The sequence below is a fragment of the Ctenopharyngodon idella genome, chromosome 2, assembly GCF_019924925.1.
Source record: "Ctenopharyngodon idella isolate HZGC_01 chromosome 2, HZGC01, whole genome shotgun sequence".
NCBI classification, from domain to species: domain Eukaryota; kingdom Metazoa; phylum Chordata; class Actinopteri; order Cypriniformes; family Xenocyprididae; genus Ctenopharyngodon; species Ctenopharyngodon idella.
In genome coordinates, this window is record NC_067221.1 from 42,345,490 (window position 1) to 42,367,563 (window position 22,074).

The 22,074-nt window shown below is 37.9% G+C and overlaps 1 protein-coding gene across 2 annotated transcripts; it reads right to left on the bottom strand.

The window, feature by feature from the left end:
- Positions 1-2,670: 2,670 nt before the first annotated feature.
- LOC127496481 (serine/threonine-protein kinase STK11-like) lies at positions 2,671-21,984 on the bottom strand. 2 transcript variants are annotated; one of them, XM_051864235.1, is made up of 11 exons: positions 21,812-21,984; positions 19,746-20,492; positions 12,495-12,578; positions 10,894-10,983; positions 10,533-10,665; positions 9,923-10,059; positions 9,102-9,229; positions 8,479-8,536; positions 6,900-7,096; positions 5,313-5,566; positions 2,671-3,221 (listed from the first exon to the last, which is right to left on the bottom strand). In XM_051864235.1, the coding sequence occupies exons 2-10, from the start codon at positions 20,030-20,032 to the stop codon at positions 5,358-5,360; spliced, it is 1,323 nt and encodes a 440-aa protein (XP_051720195.1). In that variant the 5' UTR covers positions 20,033-20,492; positions 21,812-21,984; the 3' UTR covers positions 2,671-3,221; positions 5,313-5,357. The 2 variants fall into 2 exon arrangements, with proteins under 2 accessions (XP_051720195.1, XP_051720196.1); XM_051864236.1 differs by having other exon boundaries at positions 19,746-20,416; positions 21,812-21,978.
- Positions 21,985-22,074: the final 90 nt, after the last annotated feature.

Genomic DNA, 22,074 nt, shown 5'->3' on the forward strand with positions numbered 1-22,074 from the left:
ACAGCAGTGACTGAATGATTTTGAGATCCGTCTTTTCACACTGAGGACAACTGAGGGACTCAAACACAACTATTAAAAAAGGTTCAAACATTCACTGATGCTCCTGAAGGAAACACAATGCATTAAGAGTCGGGGGGTGAAAACTTTGAATTTGGAATATTGTATTTAATTTGTCTTCTGGGAAACATGTAAGTATCTTCTGTTGCTTCTGAAGCGCAGTACTAAATGAAATAAATTGATATTTAAACGAAATAAGAAAAATTTGTACATTTTCATCCTGTTTCATCCCGACTCTCAATGCATTGTGTTTCCTTCTGAAGCATCAGTGAATGTTTGAACCTTTTTTATTAGTTGTGTTTGAGTCCCTCAGTTGTCCTCAGTGTGAAAAGATGGATCTCAAAATCATTCAGTCGCTGCTGGAAAGGGTTCAAATATGCAAAAAATCCTTGAAAACTGAAGAATCTGCAGGACCTGGAGGATTTTTCTGAAGAACAGAGCTCAGTTTAACTGCTCAGGACAAACAAGAGACTCATGAACAACCATCACACAACAAACAAACAGTCGTAGATCATCCAGGTAACCACACACAGGATTAAGAATCAATGGTTCACAAACTTTTGAACTGGGTCATTTTAATAAATTCAGCTATTTTTTTTGTCTTGTTGATTATATGTAAACATCTTTTATGTAAAATATCTTACTCAGGACAGTACTAAATAAAAAATAACATGCATTTTGTATTATCTCCCTTATTTTGTTAAAATTATTCACATTTTCACAGATTCTGCAAGTGGTTCACATACTTATTCTTGCAACTGTATATACAGTGTATATACATTGAAAATGTATTTCTACACCCACTGTAAATGTTTCTCTTTGTGAGGTTTGGTTAGGGGTGGCTAAAATGCAATTTTACACATAACTGCCAGCCTGCATGGAGAGCTTCTTGAGACTCCAGAGACTCCGGCAGCTTCAAATACCCGTTTGCTGCTCAACACTGGCTTTTTATAGCTGCCCTTTTAATCTTTCTTCCTCCCCATATTGCATGAGAACTGTGACTTGCTTAATAATGTGGAACAACCTCTAAGTAGGGTTTCCATTTACCTAAGTAGACCTGGCAAATTATTTTGTCTGAGATTGATACCAGTTATCTAAAAAAACATGGATAAACAAACAAACACTTTCTTAGAAAAACTAAAATCTGAATGTTTATTGTACTGAAATCCTACTGATATGTCACTTGCATAATAATTTGGAACAGAGTGTATAAGAAAGAAAAATAATTTTTAAGCTGTTTAAACTAGATGCGTCAAAGCGAACGTTCTTCCATTTGTCCTGTTGTCGACAGACTCAAGCGTGTGTCAGAAACTGAACACACATCTGTATACTGTATCAGTGTAGACAGCATCAGTCATTATAATGACTTCTATTTGCTTTTGACGCGACGCTCACATCCAGTGTAGGCAAATGTCAGCCGTTAAGTGACTGAACGCCAGGGGGTGGAGCCTATTGCACCAGTGGGCGGGGTTGATGTCTTGCTCTGGAGGCAGTCATTTGCCCATGTGACATCACAGATCCCACAATATCAAAAAGAAGCTGTTTTTGGAGCTTGATTAAATAAATGCTTTGTTTATAATGAGGAGGACGTTTTAAGCTCTGAAACTTGCAGGAATGTTTTAATGGTACAAAGACCTCTAATATGTCAGAAGATCAAGGTAAATTATTTCTCATGTCATGACCCTTTTAAAAAAAATTATAAAAATGACAAAAAATAGCTAAAAACGAATTAGAAACGTTAATACAAACTATAATAGTATCTGAATAATGTGATGTAACGGTTTACCAGCAATTATACAACCACGGCTCATCCAATCAGAATCCAGAGTCACAACGATGTTATTTTTTTAAATCTGTTCTGGGATCATTTGTTTTTCGGATGGTTTTTGTATAGATCTCACTGTTTCATGAGAACACTTGCTCACTTAAAGATCTGAAGACGTGCAGAACAGCCAAACCCTGCAGAACGTGAAGATGCTGAAGATGAGTAACGGCAGCCGGAGCAGAAGATCAAAGGCTCAGTGTTTGAGCAGCTGAAGGCGTCACTGATGAGTCGATGCGCTCGAGTCCTGCATGCAGAAGCACCGATGACACACAGAGAAGAACAGACTGCGGATACTTCACTAAAACCTGACCGATCTGCCATCTATTCATCCACGTGTCTCTTTATGTAGAGCACAAAGTGAGATGTTTCACAGAATGTTCACGTTAAACTTCATTTTAGCTGAGATACTATTATAGTCTTTAATGTATAGGTTAGTCCTATACATTTTCGAAATTCCACTCAAATTTCCAAACCTCTCTGTAGATTTTTCAGACCGTATTTAAGTGTGCTCACGCCATGTCATAATTACCAGATTCCACCTTGTGAAAAGTGTTCACATCCTAATAGAACTCGTAATTACAACTTGTAAGCTGGGAATTTTCTGAGCTCCTACTTTGTAGAATGTCACATGTTGGCATCTTGAAGTTACAGTAATTATGACGTGGCGTGAACCCAGCAAAACATTAATGGTTAAGCAAAACACCCAATACTTTCCATCCAAGCTTGTTGTGGCGAAACACCGTTTTCCAATCATACAAGCATGCAAATAAAGGACCATGAGCCTCAGCTTCAGTTGGGATGTGTTTTATATAAATAATACTTAAAAAATATTTATCGGGAAAAACAAACCAAATGGGGAAAAATGAACCCAAACGTCCTGCGGCGAGCAGCTCTCCGTCCACCGTCCTCTCCGAACGCGTCACAGCATGCAGTTTTTAGTTTAACATTGGTATAATCATCATCATCATCATCATCATCATCATCTGCAGCATATTTTCTCTACAATAACTGATGTCATTCTTTACATCAAACCATCTGCATCTTAAACTGCAGGTAATAACTGTAAATTAAAAGACGGTCTAAAACTAAACGGAAGGTGCATCGTCCGCACGTCTTCGGGTGCTGATGGGGATCGAGGCGCGAGGAGAAACCGAACGGATGATCCTCAGTGACAGAGGAGGATTGTGGGAACAGCATTCTCAAGTCAAGTCAGTCCGTTCCAGATCGAGACAGACGAGAGAAACGAGTGTCCTGGCACCGTGTTTGAGTTCATCATCATGGCAGAAAAATGTGCGTCGGGAACAGCGTTCAGTATCGACTGCTGGGAAACAACATAAACCTGTGGAGAAGAGAGGGAGAGAACGAAGACATGAACACTAATGAGGGAACGTCTGACTGAGTGACTGTATTAACAACAGAACCAATCAACTGATCGTACAGTAACAGCAGAAACAAACACTGTAAAACAATGATTTTCCGAAGTCGTAAATAAAAGGAGGTTTTACTATTTCAGTCTATTCTAAAATTTCACATTTGATTAAATATGATAATTTTTTTAATAACATCTTAATGTTACATATTTATACTTATTTGAATTGTTTTATTTGTAAAATAGTATAAATTGCTAGTACAAACAGAAATTGTTCCCGGCTGTTTTCAACAAACGGTCACTGATTCAAAGCACTGATGAGGTAATAATAATGAAAAAAATTAAATATTAAATGCTTACAACCTAACAAACACTGACGGATATGAAAATTTCGGCCGATACCGATAATTCTTTATATTTAAAAGCCGATAACCAATATATTGGCCGATAAATCTAAAAATTTTTGAAAGCCTGATTACAAAAACAAAAGTCTCACCATTAAAAGCCATGTCCCAAACACACAATTATAATGTTCTCATTATAATATTATGTAGCTTATATGACAGACTTGTGCTGCACATGTTGAACTTAACTGTGTTTTCATTTTTGAAGTGATTTTCAATCATATTTCAAGCAATTTATAACCATCATAGTGAACAGTGCACATCTGAAGTGTCTCAGCTGAAGGAAATAATCCATTATTTATCAGCTTTAATATCATCTTATCAGGCCGATAACAATAACATTAAAAATGAACATATATCGGCCGATACCGATATGGTGGCTGATATATCGAGCATCTCTAATTTCATCCCAAAATCAAAACATTTGCAAAAAGAAAAACAAGCTTATTTTCATATAATATTAGAGCAATGTAAAAAAAAAAAAAATATATATATATATATTTATATAACATAATATAATATATATTATATTATAATATATATGTTATTAAACAATTTTAAATAAATTTTTTTAAATATAAAAACATTTTAAATATAAATGAAATAAATGTATATTTTGTAAATGTACTTATGCAGCAAGGTATTCATTTTAATTATAAAAATTGCGTCCAAAAAATGTATTACAGTATTAATGACAGACAATAACATTTTCCTCATATTAGAGTGAAAAATGAGACATTTTACTGCAAATTCTCATTAATGTCCAAATGCAAAAAGCCTTAAAATAGGCTTCATTTTCTTTGTACAAAAGATCATTTCTATCATGATCAATCCTGTAAGCATCAGCGTGATCTGCTTTAGATTCATTATGCGCCGTTCTCGTTACACATTGTGATTTGAGGCCTTTGCATTTGCAATTTCCGTATATTGTGAGATGAAAGTGTAAACAGGTTTCCATCCAACTGCATCCAATCGAGCAGAGCTGAAGATGAGAGCGCTCCAGTGCGCTATATATAGACAGACGCAGAGAGAGAAGAGTCTGAGTCACCGGCTCCATCAGCCATGAGCACTGAACACTCAGAGTCCAATCACAACACAGAGAGAGAGAGAGAAAGAAAGAGAGAGAGAGCGAGCAATGGAGGGAGACTGAGTCATCACATTCACTGCGGCATCTCATCAGCATGAGAGGAACCCCACCCTGAACACACACACACACACACACACACACACACACACACACACACTCCCTGACTAAACTTCCCGTTCAGTCGACTATTGGATGGCAGCCCTAGACCAAGGCGCCATTTATTTGATCAAAAACACAGTAACCATTTTGAAAAAAATTACACTTTAAAACTAGATAAAAAAAGTTCATCATGACAAACATTGATGTTTGACCAGAAAGTTTGAAGTAGTTTTAAAAAGCTGGAAGTTTGAAGATTTTAAGTTTGAAATAGTGACACTGAAGACTGGAGTAATGATGCTGAAAACTCAGCTTTGATCACAGGAATAAATTACACTTTACTATATATTCACATAGAAAACAGTTTAAAATTGTAATATTTCACTGTAATTTTGCAGAAGAGACTTCTTTCAAAAACATGACAAGCATCTCTTCATCTTTTGCTGGATTTGCAGTCAACCTGTCATCTCTCACCTGTACAGAGGAGGCGCAGGTGTGCAGCACAACAGCCGGATCGGGTCATTGCTGCTTGCAGGTGGAAAGTTTGCGGATCTTGCTGGCGGCAGAAATGCCCTTTCTGGATGGATTAGAGGAAGAGCTGGAGCGCCGCTCGGATTTGGGTTTCAGTGCCGCAGACTCCGTCCCGTTCACACACACCGGCTTGGCCACAGCACAGGTGCGCTCTGGAGCACGCTCTTCCTCATCCTCCTCATCCTCTGGAACCTGCCCTGTTCAAAACAACACGTCTGGAGGTTCAGTGACGAACACACTGACAAACACAGCAGCGCTGATGACTCTAACCTGAACCCTAAACCAACCCTTAAAGGAATAGTTCACTTCAGAATAAAAATTTCCTGATAATTTCCTCACCCCCATGTCATCCAAGATGTTCATGTCTTTCTTTCTTCAGTTGAAAAGAAATGAAGGTTTTTGAGGAAAACACTCCAGGATTTTTCTCCATATAGTGGACTTCACTGGGGTTCAACGGGTTGAAGGTCCAAATGTCAGTTTCAGTGCAGCTTCAAAGAGCTCTACATGATCCCAGACGAGGAATAAGAGTCTTATCTAGAGAAACCATCTGACATTTAAAAAAAAAAAAAAAAATAATAATTATACACTTTTAACCACAAATGCTCGTCTTGCACTGCTCTGTGATGCTCCACGCATTACGTTATCACGCTGGAAAGGTCACGCGTGATGTAGGTGGAAGTACCGCAGTAGGGCAAAAAACTAATTTTCTCCTCCAAACTTCAAAATTGTCTGACATCATTGTTTTACCATTTTTTTGTAAAGGACGTTTGACTTAGTTTTTGCACGTTTGCTTTGTAAACACTGGATCGGTACTTCTGCCTGCGTCACGTGTGACCTTTCCAACATGATTACGTAATGCGTGGAGCATCACAGAGCAGTGCAAGATGAGCATTTGTGGTTAAAAGTATATAATTTTTATTTTTTTAGAAAATGTCCGATGGTTTCTCTAGATAAGACTCTTATTCCTCGTCTGGGATCATGTAGAGCTCTTTGAAGCTGCACTGAAACTGACATTTGGACCTTCAACCCGTTGAACCCCAGTGAAGTCCACTATATGGAGAAAAATCCTGGAATGTTTTCCTCAAAATCCTTCATTTCTTTTCCACTGCAGAAAGAAAGACATGAACATCTTGGATGATATGGGGGAGAGGAAATTATCAGGGAATTTTCATTCTGAAGTGAACTAATCCTTTAACCTCATTATAACCTGATCCTTAAAACCAAGTCTTGACCCTCAAACAGGCCTTTAAAGGCTCAGAAAGTGAGAACCGGCCAAAATGTCCTCACTTTACCCTCTCTGTCCTCACTCTTTGAGTCATTCTCCTCTAACACCTCCTCATGAGACAAATAAAAAGTTTCTGTGTAACAAGGATCTATTTTTCATGTAAAAATGTGGCCTGGGAAGTGGAAAAATAACAGTGACGTGAGTGACGCTGCTGAACATAATCATGAAAACGCCTCTGTGCACATGCAGACTACTAACCAGATGTAAACGTGTCAATTAGACTCCGCCCCCTGTGACCCGCTTACCTGGTACCGTGAAGTCCTGAGTGTATATGATGTCATCTTCCCCATCGAACAGCTCGTCATCGTCCTCTTCCTCAGTGTAACCATGGAGATCCTCCAGGTATGGTACAACCGTCATGCTGCGCCAGGGGTCCCGTGTTTCTGCGCTGGGTGGGATGGGGACGGGCGGCTCCGAAGGCGGGTGTTTCTTACGGACCCAGCTAAACAGGAAAAGGAAATAACCGTTGGGACCAATCGTGCTGGATATCATCATCTGCAGCCAGTTGCAATTTGAATGTAAAAAGTAAGACTGATTACCCATTGGTTAACTGCTAGCTGTTCAGACTAGTTCTTAAGATAAAATCTAAACACAGCTGATTAATATCATTTAAAGCAGGTAAAACTCATGTAATTACACTTCATATATATGAAGAAACACTGAAGAAGTGGATGATTTTAGTGTAATTACACTAGTTTCACCTGCTTTAAATGATACACCACCAACCAGCCTAAAGTTTGGAATGGTTATGATTTTTTTATGTTTTTGAAAGAGTCTCTTCTGCTCACCAAACCTGTATTTAATTGATCAAAAATACAGTAAAATTGTGAAATATTATTATAATGTAAAACAGCTGTTTTCTATGTGAATATATAGTAAAGTGTAATTTATTCCTGTGTTTGAAGCTGAATTTTCAGCATCATTACTCCAGTCTTCAGTGTCACATGATCCTTCAGAAATCATTCTAATATCTCAGAGCAACACTGTCCTCAGGTGAGATCAAACATCATTTCTGCAAGTCTTCGCGAGCTCTTCCGTATCCATGGAAACCGCATCAGTTACCTCATCCTGAAGATCTCCTCAAATCCAGGCCATGTTTATTTCTAGCTCATCTCTCCCACTCTCACTATTCTCCACTTCCTCTTCCTCCCACTCCCAGCTTTGTGTTCACGTAATCTGTGTTCACTGGAATCAAATGGAATTCACTGATTCTGCTCCCACTTAACGATTCCAGTGAACTAATAGTTTTGATAACGTTTCTGTCAGAATTGGGCAGTTAAATTACTGTCTTTTGAGGAGGAAAGAATGAACAATGTTTGGAAAATGATTGAATTTTGCAACATTGACACAATCAACATTGAGCTGAATAATGACACTGTCTTTTCAGAGCTGCTTTACAGCAGAATTTGAATTTGTCGAAAATAAAGGAAGAAAAAAATAAAATAAATAAAGGGGCGGGGCCTGGTTGAGTTAGTTAGCAGTGTGTTGAAACTGGCGGTTATGGTAAGGGGTGGGACATTTCCCAAACACCAATCACAACACACTGCTCCAGCCGACCAATCTCAGAAGGCGGGGCTTCATAGAGACAGGAACTAAACAGAGCGTTACTGACAGACTGGGAAGAGAGGAGCTGAACAATGGAGAATATGAGGAAAATAATCAACCTGTTCTAGTAGAGCCTGAAAATAACATCAAGACTGGTATAATAGATCCTCTTTAAGGCCAAAACTGCATATTTTCATATTCAGCTTATCAGCAGGTGATCTGAACGTGTTGTTCATGTAATTCTGGACTGTGTGTCAGTATGAGGACTGATGGACTCACTTGTGTTGTCTGATACGCTGTATTGAAAACCTCTTCACAGGATCATATTCCAGCATCCCTGCAGATAAAAACACGTCAGATGAAGGAACAGCAGAGCTTCGCACTCAAACAAATAATTGCCTGTGTGTGTACGTCTGCTTTAACTGAAGTTTCATCAGTGTTTGCTCTGAGATTGTGATGATAATGCTCTCAAACACAACATCAGTGTTGAACATTAGTGTCACAATGTCGCCATCTAAAGGTCAAACCTATGAATTACAGCACAGCCAAGAAAAAAACAATGCTGATTGTACACAATAAGGTAATGCACATTTAATAATCAAGTAAATAATTTTAATTTCATGTTGTCTTTAACCTGAACTCAGGATGCATTTCTATAATCACAGAATGATTGACTGATTGCCAGCTACCACAGCTGTATTTATGGCCAGAAAAAGGTTTTAGTTAATGACAATAACCCTGAAACACAGAAATATTAAAGGGATAGTTCACCCAAAAATGAAAATTTGCTTTTAATTTACTCATCCTCAGGCCATACAAGTCACTTACATCTTGAGGGTGAGTAAATGTTCATTTTTGGATGAACTAAAAGTCAAACGAGTCCTGTGGTTTAAAGCGCTCACCTCTCAACAGGTCTGAGAGCAGCGGGCCGCACTCCTCCGGAATAGTGTAGTCACCCTTCCCAATGTTCTCAAATAGCTTATAGATGTTGTCCCCTTCAAACGGGTACAGGCTCGTCGTTATGTTGTATCTGTGAGTGGGAAAGAGAAAGGTATTGTGGGTTACTGGCTTAAATGACATCAGAACACATTCAAATGCAATGGAGAAAATGAGAAAACTCTGTTTAGTTTTACAAGCAAGGAATCGGAGCGTCTTATGGATTCACTTATAGAGCGCGACTGTCAGATTCTGGAAGTAAATACTCCATTTTCTCCAAAGGGAAACTGACTTTTACGATAACTTATAAACCTCTAAAAACAGACCTGCTGCGAGCGGTTCTTGGATATTTGGAACCAGTTCTCGATACCCATCCCTACCCATGATGCCGTACAGAAAATTTGAGTAAAGCAGAGTAATCAATCAAAAGCAGCTCTAAAAAGAAAAGCGTTTTAAATTTAATTGTCATTGGCAGTGCATCATGGGATTGTAGTTCTTTTGCTCACTAAGTTCAGTCTGATTTTCAAATACTTTTTTTGCTTCAGACCAAACTTTGTAATGTTCCTCGTAGCTGGCTGGTTTGGTTCGGTTCATGGCTTATAACGCTTTAACAAGACTTTTTTAAAAATCCCTATGAGGAAAAGTGGGCGGGCACTGATTCACTCTATTGGCCTGAGCCAGACTCCGCCCACCAGCTCCGCAGGTCTCTGTTTACAATAAACCACAGTATGTTTGCATCACCAACAACATGAAGCTGCGCTGCTGACGGAGTCTGAGATGAACTCACAGTGTGACCCCAGCAGACCAGATGTCCACCTTAAACCCTGAAAACGTGTCCAGGCCGTTGGCGATCTCTGGTGGCTGAAACGCTGGCGACCCCTGGCTCGTCCGACACGTGTCGTCCTCCGCAAAGGGGTGGAGTGCCTGGAGGTCAAAGGTCAGAGATAAATGCATACAGTCTGTGAACACATTTAGTCTGTTTACGCTTCTTTCTGAATTTCCTCTTTCAGTGTTTACTACAGGATCCTAAGACAATACGAAATCAAAAATTCATATTTTTTTTTATAGAATATTGCAGTGTTTATTATTAATGATTTATCCGTTCACATCATTGTGTTAAATTCATGTTCCTGGTAATCTCCCTCTTGCAGCATCTCTTCTCTTCTCTGATGACGAGGGCGGGGCAACCTGTCACTCACATGAGATCCACCAATAGCAAACCACAACCATCCAATCAATTCCCCACAGACAAAATCAAGCCCCGCCCTACATTTGTTCTTGTTTGAGAAGCACTTCATTCGGATACACGACACAATAGGGAAGAAAAGACCAGCGCAACTTCTCTTTCATGCCAACTTTAAGAGAAGTGGACACAAGAACACAGACGGACATCTCACCTCTGCTACACCCAAGTCAGAGATCTTCAACGCCCCGTCTGTAGTGAGCAGCAAATTCCCTGGTTTAATATCTTTGTGTACAATTCCCTGGCTGTGCAAGTATTCAAGACCATCCAGAAGCTGGCAAAAGTACCTGAAAGAGACACGGGAAGAACCACAGAAAGACAAACGTGTGATTAATGTGTGAAATGTGTGAAAGAAATGAGGCAAATATCAAAAAGCTAAAAATAGACCATGACGGATCATCAAACGTCCATCAAAGTGACAGATAGAGATGCATCAGAGACTCTCAAGTCATCAGAAATGCAGTGCAGTGTGTTTTCAGAGAAGTGTGAGTTTTATCTGATGGTTGGCGTCTCACCCGTGAGCTTGAAATACTGGAAATCTTTTCTCTGGAACGCTATCCAACATTTCTTGCATTCCACAGACACAATACTCCATCACCATATACGTGAGCCAGAGGTCAAGGAACAACCAACCAAAATCAAACATCATGTCAATTCAATTCACATTTAATTGTATAGTGCTTTCCACAATACATACATCAGACTCTGTGAAAACACTTCAGTGTTACAGTCAGTGGACTTGACACGAGACCAGGGTTATTATCAATAAAAACTATTTTCTTCATTGAAATAAAGCTGAAATAAAATATAAATGATGTCTTTTATATTTAAAATGTGTATTAGGGCAAAATGTGTTTAAATGTATATTATTAGTTGAAGCACTAAAATTATTAACTGGAAATAACTTAAAAAAGAAGAAGCTAAAACTAAAGACAAAACAAAAACATACAAAAACTAATAAATGCTAATTCAAAACTTCTAACAGTATATAAAATATAATAATTACATAGTACTAAAATAACAATAATTACTGCCAAAAGAACCACATTTTAATAAAAAGTTGGAGTGCTTAAACCATATCCCACAATGCAACACGCTCCACTTTCCATTCCATTTCCATTGTTCACTAAAGCTGCGTCCCAATTTGCATACTATCCATCCTAAATAGAATTTGAAACTAGAATTTGTGTGTCCCAAATCGTAGTATATGGAATGATTATTCCAGAGAATCCCGGACGGTCTACTTTTTCTGCTTAGAATTCGAAGTGCAGATCTGTTCACACTCTAACGGCTAATACAAACACAAACAAAAAGTGTTTAAAAACTACAAACATGGCGGATGTGTAGAGAGAGGTAAAGATAAAGGGGTTTGAGTTATTAATAATCAGTATCTAACCTGACGAAAAAATATGTCAACCACATTATATTTCATCTGCAACAGCATTGTGAACTTTTATAAAGATACGTTTGGTCATTAACTTTTAAATGCATCATCATGTAAACACATAAGGAGAGTCTCTGCATGAAATACAGATGTTTTTATTCGAATACAAAATAAAAATTTCTGAGATGATCAACCGCTGAATGACCTGTTTGTCAGAACTATGACCGACAGGAACGGGGTGATTGATATGCAAAGTACACTTATGAAGACAGGAGCGTGAAAGTCTTCAATGATTTCAAAATAAAAGTCCTGCTTATGACACATCATTGACAAAAAATGACAAATATCACCCTTGGTGATATATGGGACAACCACTAGTAGTCAGTAAACAGTATGCTTGTGTTCTGTTCCAAACACGGTGGATTCTATAAAAGCAGAACCTGAGCAAAAACAACAACAACAACAAAAAAAAAAGACACACTGGAATTGGAAGGTCCTGTTGAAAGCACTGCATTGTGGGGTACAGCAACTCAATACTGCACATAAGGCAAATTCAGCAGATCATTTGAGCATTCTACAAACTGAGACACTGAGTGTTGAAGACAGAGCGTGAATGCTGGGAGACTGACGCAGCACAGCATGCTTAGTCACATCCGCATCACACACGCATCCATGCGCATTCACACACACACACACACACACACACACACACACTCTTGGTGTAAAGGATATATTTTCTGCTTCTCTTCGTTGTACAGCACGTCCACCAGCTGGATGACATTTTTGTGCTGTAGTCGTCTTAGCAGCTGAATCTCCCTGCAGGAGAACAACAAAAAACATCTGAATGTAGACGCAGCAACAACAACCTGATAACAATCACACACCATTTAATGCATCATAAAAACACTGACGGATAATTCAACATGCAAAAGGTTTGAATTCGCTGCAGAATTAATAACATCGCTGTGAGATCTAGTGAGAAGTATTCAAATTCAGCACAGAATTCAGACGTGGAAACCAGAAGAAACATTGTGCCATAAATGAACAAGTTATAGAAGGTTTTTCAGTCCACAAATCACCATGGATTTAATATAGTAACGCTAACTGTAACCATGGTATTGTGGCAGAAATAGTCAAATGTTTTAACATTATTCATTTCAGGGTTCATACAACTTTTCTAGAGTGAAATTCAAGCATTTTTCGAGAGCTTTGAAGTGCTGGAAAAACTGTGAAGCACTTCAAAGCTCTAAATATTGTCCAGTTTAAATGTTATTTTTAATGTGATGACCAAAAACATTATTTTTTCATCCTTCAAAGGTTGTTGCCATTTGTAAAACTAAAAGTTTCAAGATTTAGGAAAACCAACACGTGGAAACCAAACACTTCTGACGTAGAACCTGGAAGCGCTGCACTGTGTTTACAACGTCAATGGCGTAGGAAAATGACATGGAAGAAGAAATTGTTGAATAAAGTATTCTCGTCGCTTCATAACATTAAGGTTGAACCACTGCAGTCACATGGTCTATTTTAACGATGTCTTTACAACCTTTCTGGGCTTTGATGGTGGTAATTGTGTTGCAGTCTATGGAGGGATCAGAGAGCCCACGGATTTCATCAAAAAAATCTTAATTTGTGTTCTGAAGATGAACAAAGATCTTACGGGATTGGAGCGACATGAGAGTGAGTGATTAATGACAGAATTTTAATTTTTGGGTGAAAACCTTTAATATTGGCCAAACAACATTTAACTCAAATTTTCACTTAATCTTTAATATTTGGCCACTTCTTTATGATAGAAATGTGACAGCCACTGTAATTTCTTGAACAAATACATGTGGACATTAAACCATACAAACTCAAAGCGAGGGGTTAAACTTTTATTTTGAAATCATGATGAAGTTTTAGAAATGTATTGATGTATCGCAGCCTTTGTGATTTCACTACAGCACTATGGTTTTAATATATTGTGCAGCCTTAAAAATGGATTCTCATTCATGGAATGAGACACTTCTGGTATTTTGCCGGTTAATCGACACTGGTAATAGAGGATTTTTTTTTCATGACAGCCCTAAAAATAATCACAATAATCACAAATGTCACTTAGGTTCTACTTTCTGAGTTTGAATTATTATTATATGCAGTAAAAGACAAAACAAAATAATGCAAACACTGGAAAAAGGTCTTGCCACAAAACGGCCTTTCACCTCGATAAGAAATATGGTCAGGTTTTGATATTGTATGCTACAAGATCTCATCACACACCTACTAAATATGATAACAACTAAAAAGTACATTTGTCACAGGACTAAGTCTACATTAAAAATTGCTGACAAAATTAACACTACCTTTATTGCTAAGAGTGTAAGTGAACATTCAGACAAATCGTGACTTTTGATCTCACTGAAAGTTTGACATGAACAGCATCAGGACACAAAGACTCTGAGACAGACATGAGAAAGTATGAGGAAAGAGTGAGTGAGCGAAATATGTGTAGTGATCAGCAGAGACGGGCCGTGTTTCCACACAACCAAAATAGCTGCAGGCTGATGCAAACACACACTAGTGCATGTGCATGTGTTTATCAGCCATCTGACCGACATGGACAACAGCCAACCACACTGAACTGAGAAAACACACTGAACCATTTACTTCGGAACCATTTTCACTCAGAAATTGCCTGCGAACATTACCAAATAAATATAACCATAGTTGATTACATTTGAATTGCAAACATTGTCTGTATTACAAGTTTTCTGAAATGTATTGAATATGTAAAAGAGATGTATTGAGATTGAAATCTACAGACGCAAATAGATCAAGTGCAATAAAACAGTGTATTTTAGATGTTTTCCTTCCAGTAGTCACTAGTTGTGAAAAGCCAAACATCAATTGCTTTGATTTTTCTTCAATAATCTCAAAACATTTAATTTTAAATCAGATTTAATTACCTCTAAATAATGTTTTCCTGCTTCTTATTTACATTAATTATCATTATTTCTCTTGACATCTCTCGCCAACTATCTTGCATTTATTTCTTCTACTGAGCACGTCACGTGCATTCTGGGATTCCCTTCTTTAAAGCATGTACACACACACACAAAGCTGCTTTAGAATCTGGCCAAAACAACAAGATGTCTTATCTCACATTGAGCACATGGTAGCCAAACAGAGCTTCATTCTTTAATGCTCAATGTCACTGAAGTCGTGCTGATGCACTTCCCGTTTCCTTTTACTGCGTCTCGCTCTCCTGTATTCCACTGACCTCGTTCCCTGGTCGAAGCCGGAGGCTCCGCCGCATTCCTCCGGCGTGACCATGGGAACGGCGGACACGTTATGCAATGCCCGTCATGTTCCGCGTGCGCCTGCCAGTCGAGGCCTGCTGCCTAATCGCTGCTGTCAATGAACACAGCAGCACTCCAGCCATATAAGGACACACACACACACTGCTAGATTCTTTCGGTAGCATGAAATTGCACATTTAAACTGAACATAGAATAAATACAACAGTTTTTAACGACTTAAGACCAAAGTATATGCTATTTTTCTCCAGAAGTTATGATGGATAAAAATGTCTTTGCACTATTTTAAATAGGGCTGGGTGATATGGCAAAAAAAATAAAATAAAATCTAGATTTTTTCAGAATGATTGACTGAGTCACGATTTTTTTTCTATGTTTAACTAGTCAACTCAAAGTAACTACAATATGATTAACTAAAAACGTGGCGGTACAGTTAAAAAAGGTTAAAAACTTTGAATAAAGTTTCAATAATGCATTTCTGAGCGAACAGCCACTTAAGACTAGCGATGTGTTCTACGTCACACGAGAGAGGTTAATCAGGTGCGCCATCATGCGGTCGGATCATTTTCTTGTCTTAACTGTTATCATTGCTGAATTGTCAACATGTCTAATTGTAAAGTTTGTTATTAGGAATGCACTATATAATCGGCCACCATATCGGTATGGGCCGATATATGCTCATTTTTAATGTTATAGTTATTGGCCCAGTAAGAAAATTTGGCCGATATATTAAAGCCGATAAATAATGGATTATTTCCTTCAGCTGAGACACTTCAGATGTGCACTGTTCACTATGATTTGAATTGCTTGAAAAATGATTGAAAATCACTTAGGAAAATACAGTTAAGTGCAACGTGCAGCACAAGTCTGTCATATAAGCTACATAAAATTATAACGTGAACATTGTAATTGTGTGCTTGGGACATTGCTTTTAATGGTGAAACTTTTGTCTTTAATTAGGCTCTCCTAAAAAATTACAAGAATTATCGGTTATCGGTTATCGGACAAAATTTTTCATATTCGTGCATCCCTATTGGTTAACATTTTTTTTTATTCAAAAACGAGATTTCTCAACTTAAAAATAATAAAATCGAGGCAAAAATTTTTTTCGGAAAAATCGCCCAGCCCTACTTTTAAACTAAAGTTGAGCCTATCTCTTAACCCCCTCACACAAGCGCTTGTCAACGCTGGCGTCTGCTGTTGTTGCAGTCTCCGGTATTTTGTTGTTCCGTCTCTTTAGTTTTGTTTCCTACTGTGAAACAACGGCTCGGTCCAGCGCTGCCACCTTGTGAGACAACTGATTAGTGGTAAAAAATAAATTCAATGCGCATTTGAGACCCGCACGGTTACAAAAATTGGGCGGCGCGCGTACTATTCTGGTGACGGAACTTATGCTTTAAACTCATCACAAAAACGTGTCACACTGCAGAATGTTTAAGGCAAAAATATAGTTTTTTTAATATAGATTTTGGTCTAATTTGCTTCCATAACATGTCTTATTTCAAACTAGTGGAAAGAAAACATCAATTTTATTGCACTTTATCTATTTGCAGCTGTAGATTTCAATTACAATACATATTAGAACTGCACGATTCTGGATAAATTGAGAATTTTTTTTGTTTCAAACAGAGATCACGATTCTCCCATGATTTTGAGCAGACAACTAAACAATATAACATGAAATTTACTAGAAGTTCTGACAAAATGTTAATCGCTGCAGTCTATTTAAAATGTTTAATTCGTCTGAATTAATTATTTAAAACAATCAGGTTGAATGAATGATTCAATGACTCACTCATAACTTCATTTGTTTCTTTACTGGAAGAATCAGCATTTTTGAACAAATCTCTTGAATGAATGATTCAATGACAAATACATTTTTAACAGTCACTTGTCGTTACTGGTGTAACGGTGTAATTGACCCAAACGTTATTTGAAGCGCCAAGTTACTTTCAAAAGGTGATTTTGATCGCTGCCGAAGACATCAGTGTTTATATCTGAAATATAAACTTTTATTCCAGTACTTCTGTGATAATATGAATATTTGTATTACAGAAATGATAATGTGTGGTTGAAAAGACTGTTTGTGAAGCTTTTTCATAAATGACAACTGCTTTCTCTGGCTCAGCAGCAGCGTGAACGCAGACCTGAATGTTCCAGTGTGATTTTGTCAAAGGTTTAACAGACGCATGCGAATCGTCATTTAGGAATGAGACGACGTGGGTGTTTGAATCTTTTAACGGTTAATCATGCAGCTCTAATACATATCTTTACAGGCGATGAGTTTGAGTCAGAAATCTCCACTTCAACAGCTTTACATACACCAAACTTTATTCCTAGTGAGGTTAATTTCAGATAGGATGCTGGCTTATTAGGGTGCTGTCTATGTAGCTCAGAGCTGGTCTCTCTCACGGTCAACACACGTGGACTAATCGTCTAACAGACTTGCTTTCAACCAAGACAGACCAAACACACGTGTCCTGGCATGCGAGGGTTTTGAAGCCGGTCCAAAAGCTCTCGTCTATTTAAAGCAGAAGCCCGAGGCTTCACTGCACATAATTTTAATTAATTTAACTGCTCTGTGTGATTAAACAGCAAGAAGATGATATTTCAGAGCACAGGAGGAACAGAATGAACATGACGAGTGTCAGAAAACACCTCCAGAAAACTAAAGATGAGAGACATTTCTAAAGTGAAGTTAAAGTAAACATGAACATTCCACTTCTGTCATGTGACGTAATACAGACGTTCAATAAGGGAAGAAAAGAACAATGGTAGATTTTCTCATGGTTAACCACCAGCGTTAAGTGAGAAAGGCTGAGAAAGGCTGCATTACAATGATTAAAAGCCGTCTGACTTTTGGTTGGCATTAGCATTAACCAACAGGAAGGCAAAACCATTTTTGAAATCTGTGCTACCTCACTAGAGAAAACTGAGAAAAGGCTGCCATCTTCCCTTTTGCCAAATAGGTAGGAAAACTTCAACATTCACAATGCACTGGGCATGTTGCTGTCCAAGGCCACTCCCACCTGTCTGCTCTGGATACGCTTACCAGAGTCGCCTTGCTTTAGTTGGAAATACTTCATAGCAAACTTTTAGTCAATGTTGTCGACTTGTTTTGGTCCCGGGTGCAAGAATTCAAAGAGTAAACATTTAGCGGGAGTGAGTTACTTTTGGTTTCCAGTAAAGGATCCAGCGGCTAAAGGCGGCAAAGAATCGTAAATTCGGAGAAAACACCACAACAGAAAATCTGAAAAACCTCCTTGTTTGTAGTAAACATTTCAAACTGGATGACCATGAACACACTGTTCACACCAAGAATGATAACTATAACTTAAACGCATGACAACATTGTGTTCATTGTCTATAGAGCACAATGGATTCTGATTGGCTGTCAATGTTTTTATCGTTCATCCAATGATATTGCTCCTCTGTGCTGTTATCGTTATAGTTGTGGTGTGAACACTATTCTTATAGAATTAGATTTTAATCAATTCTCATTTTGACGAACCTTTTAGTCTGTGCTGTTTTCAGTTGATGCGTGTACAAAACTTTACTAAACATTATTTGTAGCGCCTGCCATCCAAAGACAACAAATGTGTGAAAATGTTATTACGAAGTCTGTAAACGGGAAGTGAAGCGCCACCTACTGTCAGAGAGTGAATTTGCATTTTTATTCAGTCCGTGTGCTGTTTTTGTTTTGTGCAGGTGTGTCTTACTGTATGTAGCTTAATTTCACAAATCTAAAGTCACACCATTCTGTTTTTACTTTAAAACTTGAAATTATACAATCTAATTCAAATAAAAAAAAACTGCTCATGCTACATGTGTGTATCTTTGTTTGGATCATATTTAAAATGCAGTGGTTGCCTTTAATTTCAAATGGCTACAGTACAATATTTTTGTTTAAGGCCTGTAATTAAGGAAGCTTGTTTCCGCCACTGAATAAAAAATAAAAAAGGTAATTTTTATCTCAATTCTGACTTTATTTCTCGCAATTGTCAGTCAGACTTTTTTCCTCAGAATTGCGTGAACAGTCAGAATTGAGAGTTTATATCCCACAATTCTGAGTTTATATCATGCAATTCCGAGAAAAGAAGTCAGAATTGCGAGATGTAAACTCGCAATTGTGAGAAATAAAGTCAGAATTGCGAGATAAAGTTGCAATTACCTTTTTTATTTTTTATTTTTTATCTATTACATATGGAAACAAGCTTCCATATGTAATAGAGCAAATAAACAACAAATAAATTTGCTTAGACAGAAAAAAAAATTGGCAACCGTTATCAGAATTGGCCAATTTGCTTGTTAAAAAAAATAAAATAAATCAGAACTGGCCATGGAAAAACATGATCAGTGCATCACTACTGTTGTTATATCTCTACAAAGTGTGGAGTTGTTTTTAAATAAAAGAAATCTGTTAATATATATAATTTGTAGTTGTGGCGCTACTACATTATTGCTGGTGCTCCTAAACTTTTGAAGTTGGTGTGCTACCAGGTAAAGTTAGTTTCGAGCCTTGGAAATGAATCATGTCTCATCATGTAATCGATATCGAATCGAGACCAGAACTGAATCAAATCTATGTCAATGCCCAGCAGCTCTTAACGTCCTTGGTGTGCCTTTCATTTTGATGTCATGGTGACGTTACAAATCAAAGATGAAGCAAGCAAGCAGCTCTTACTTTTTCACATTGGCCTCTCCGTTGGGAATTCTCCTGAGTTTCTTCTTCTTCAGGATCTTAACGGCTCTGCGACACAGAGTCTCCGAGTCCAACATCTCCTTCACCTTCCCATACGATCCCTCCCCGAGCAGATCGCCCATCAGGTACTTCCCGATCAGCTTGGCGCGCTTGCGTCGGGGCTGGTAGATGACCTCAGTGGAGTCGATGCGGTGGATGAAGGTGTCCATCCCCATGAGCTCATTCTCCGTCAGGTAGTCCAGATGCTGGAGCTCACCGCCTACGCTCATCTTCTCCGGCCTCCCGCTCTCTTTCCCAATCGCTCGTCGGGAATATTTGTATTCCGAGGCAACGGAGGAGCAGTTCTGATTGGGGAAGACCAGTCAGTAGAATAACAAATGCCTGTTAAACCGCAGCATCGCTCGACGGCTGGGTCGGTGAGCCAAAAAGAAAAAAAAAAAAAAAAAAAAAAAAAAAAAATCACAAAAACAACCTCTCAGGGAAACAAACAAGTGTTTTATAGTTTCCTGGTTTTAATTAGCCGATGTCTGGACCTCTTGACATCTCTGCAGGAACAGGAAAAATCAAATCCGCTTCAGTCAGATCCAGAATGTCCAGCTGTAGGTCCTCGGCCCGTACAGCTCCAGAAGCACGTCAACGCTCTCTTTGGTACGCTGCGATCAGGAATGAGGATTAGCGATTTCACTTCAGCATTACGGGAAATCCATGTCCAAGATCCAAAATAAATACCTACAAGAAAGAGAAATAAGAGGCAAGATTAATCAAAAGCCCTCACTAAACAATCTGCTTATGATGAAGTGGTGAAACAGGCCTCAATGTCAAAATTATGTTCACTGAAACACAGCAAGTGTCTGTACGTGTACCTTAAACTGTGAAACACACATATTAATTATATCAGGGGTTTCCAAACTGGGGCTTAGAAAGGAGTGGAAAAAACAAATGTATGTAAAAATGTAAAAATAAATAAATATAAAAGATTAAATTAAATTAATGAATAAACCTTGATTTAAATAAATAATGAATACATTAAAAATTAAATAAAAAATAACTAATTCAATTTAAATAAATAAACTGATTAACATTTTATTTAAATACATCTAACAGTACAGAATAATAGTGTGTAAAAAAAGTAATAATGCAATAAAAACTAAAAATTCTTCAAATAACATTTTATACATATTTATAATATTATTCACATTATTAACGTTTTTATACATATATAAATATATAGCTGCCTTTATGTATTATGTATATGAACATTATGATAATCATCCAGTACCATAGTATTACTGTCTGACACCATATATGTACCATAATACTGTTTTGATTGAGTAATAATAACCAAACAGAGAGAAATAAACACAATCCAGACTCAGGCAGTAAATAATATCCACTAAACTCAGTCAGGACTGTATGGAAGTACATTTCTGCCACATAAATGAAAACAATTATACTTTGGTATCTTATTTATGACATAAATGTCATAATTATAACATTAAAAGTTGAAATTATGACATAGCAAGTCATAATTATGTGATAAAAAGTCAAAGTTATGATATATTAATTCATAATTATGACTTACCGAGTCATAATTTTGTTTTTTTGGGGGGTCATAATTATGACATTAAAAGTTGAAATTATGACATACTAAATCATCATCATGACATACTAAAGTCAAAATTACGACTTTTTAATGTCACTATGATTTACCAAAGCATGATTTTTTTCCCTTATGTGGCGGAAATGGGCTTCCATAGTGACATGATATGAAATGTAGAGAATGAAACATCATCAAACAGTAAAGAGATGTTTGATGATTGATCGATCATCTGATCATGTAATGCGGATAATCGATCAAAGCCCGCAGCTCAGCACAAACACTCGCGCATCGTCATGAGTTCATGTGTGTTATTTGATGTGTATGTGAGGGATCTGAGTGACAAACGCGATGTTTGTGTCGATGGAATGAGAGTGTTTTATCGGCAGCGGTTAGCGGCGGCGGCTAACACACATCACTGACAGAGAAGAAACTAGTCGAACACACTGACCTGAAGCTGCTCTCATCAGCACAGCTCGATGACGGACGGGAACTCAAGCTTATATTCCTATTCTACTCTTCATCCGTTTATTTTCTCGCATCTGTTCTTCACAGCTGCTGCTGCTTCAAGGCTGCCGCCATCTTGTTTACCTCCCTCCCCTTGCTCAAACGCGCGTGCGCATTCCCGTGAACGCGCTCGCCGGCCTCTAGCAGCACTCCCCTCGAATCGGGCGCGCGCAATTTTTTTTTTTTTTTTTTTTTTTTAGATAAATA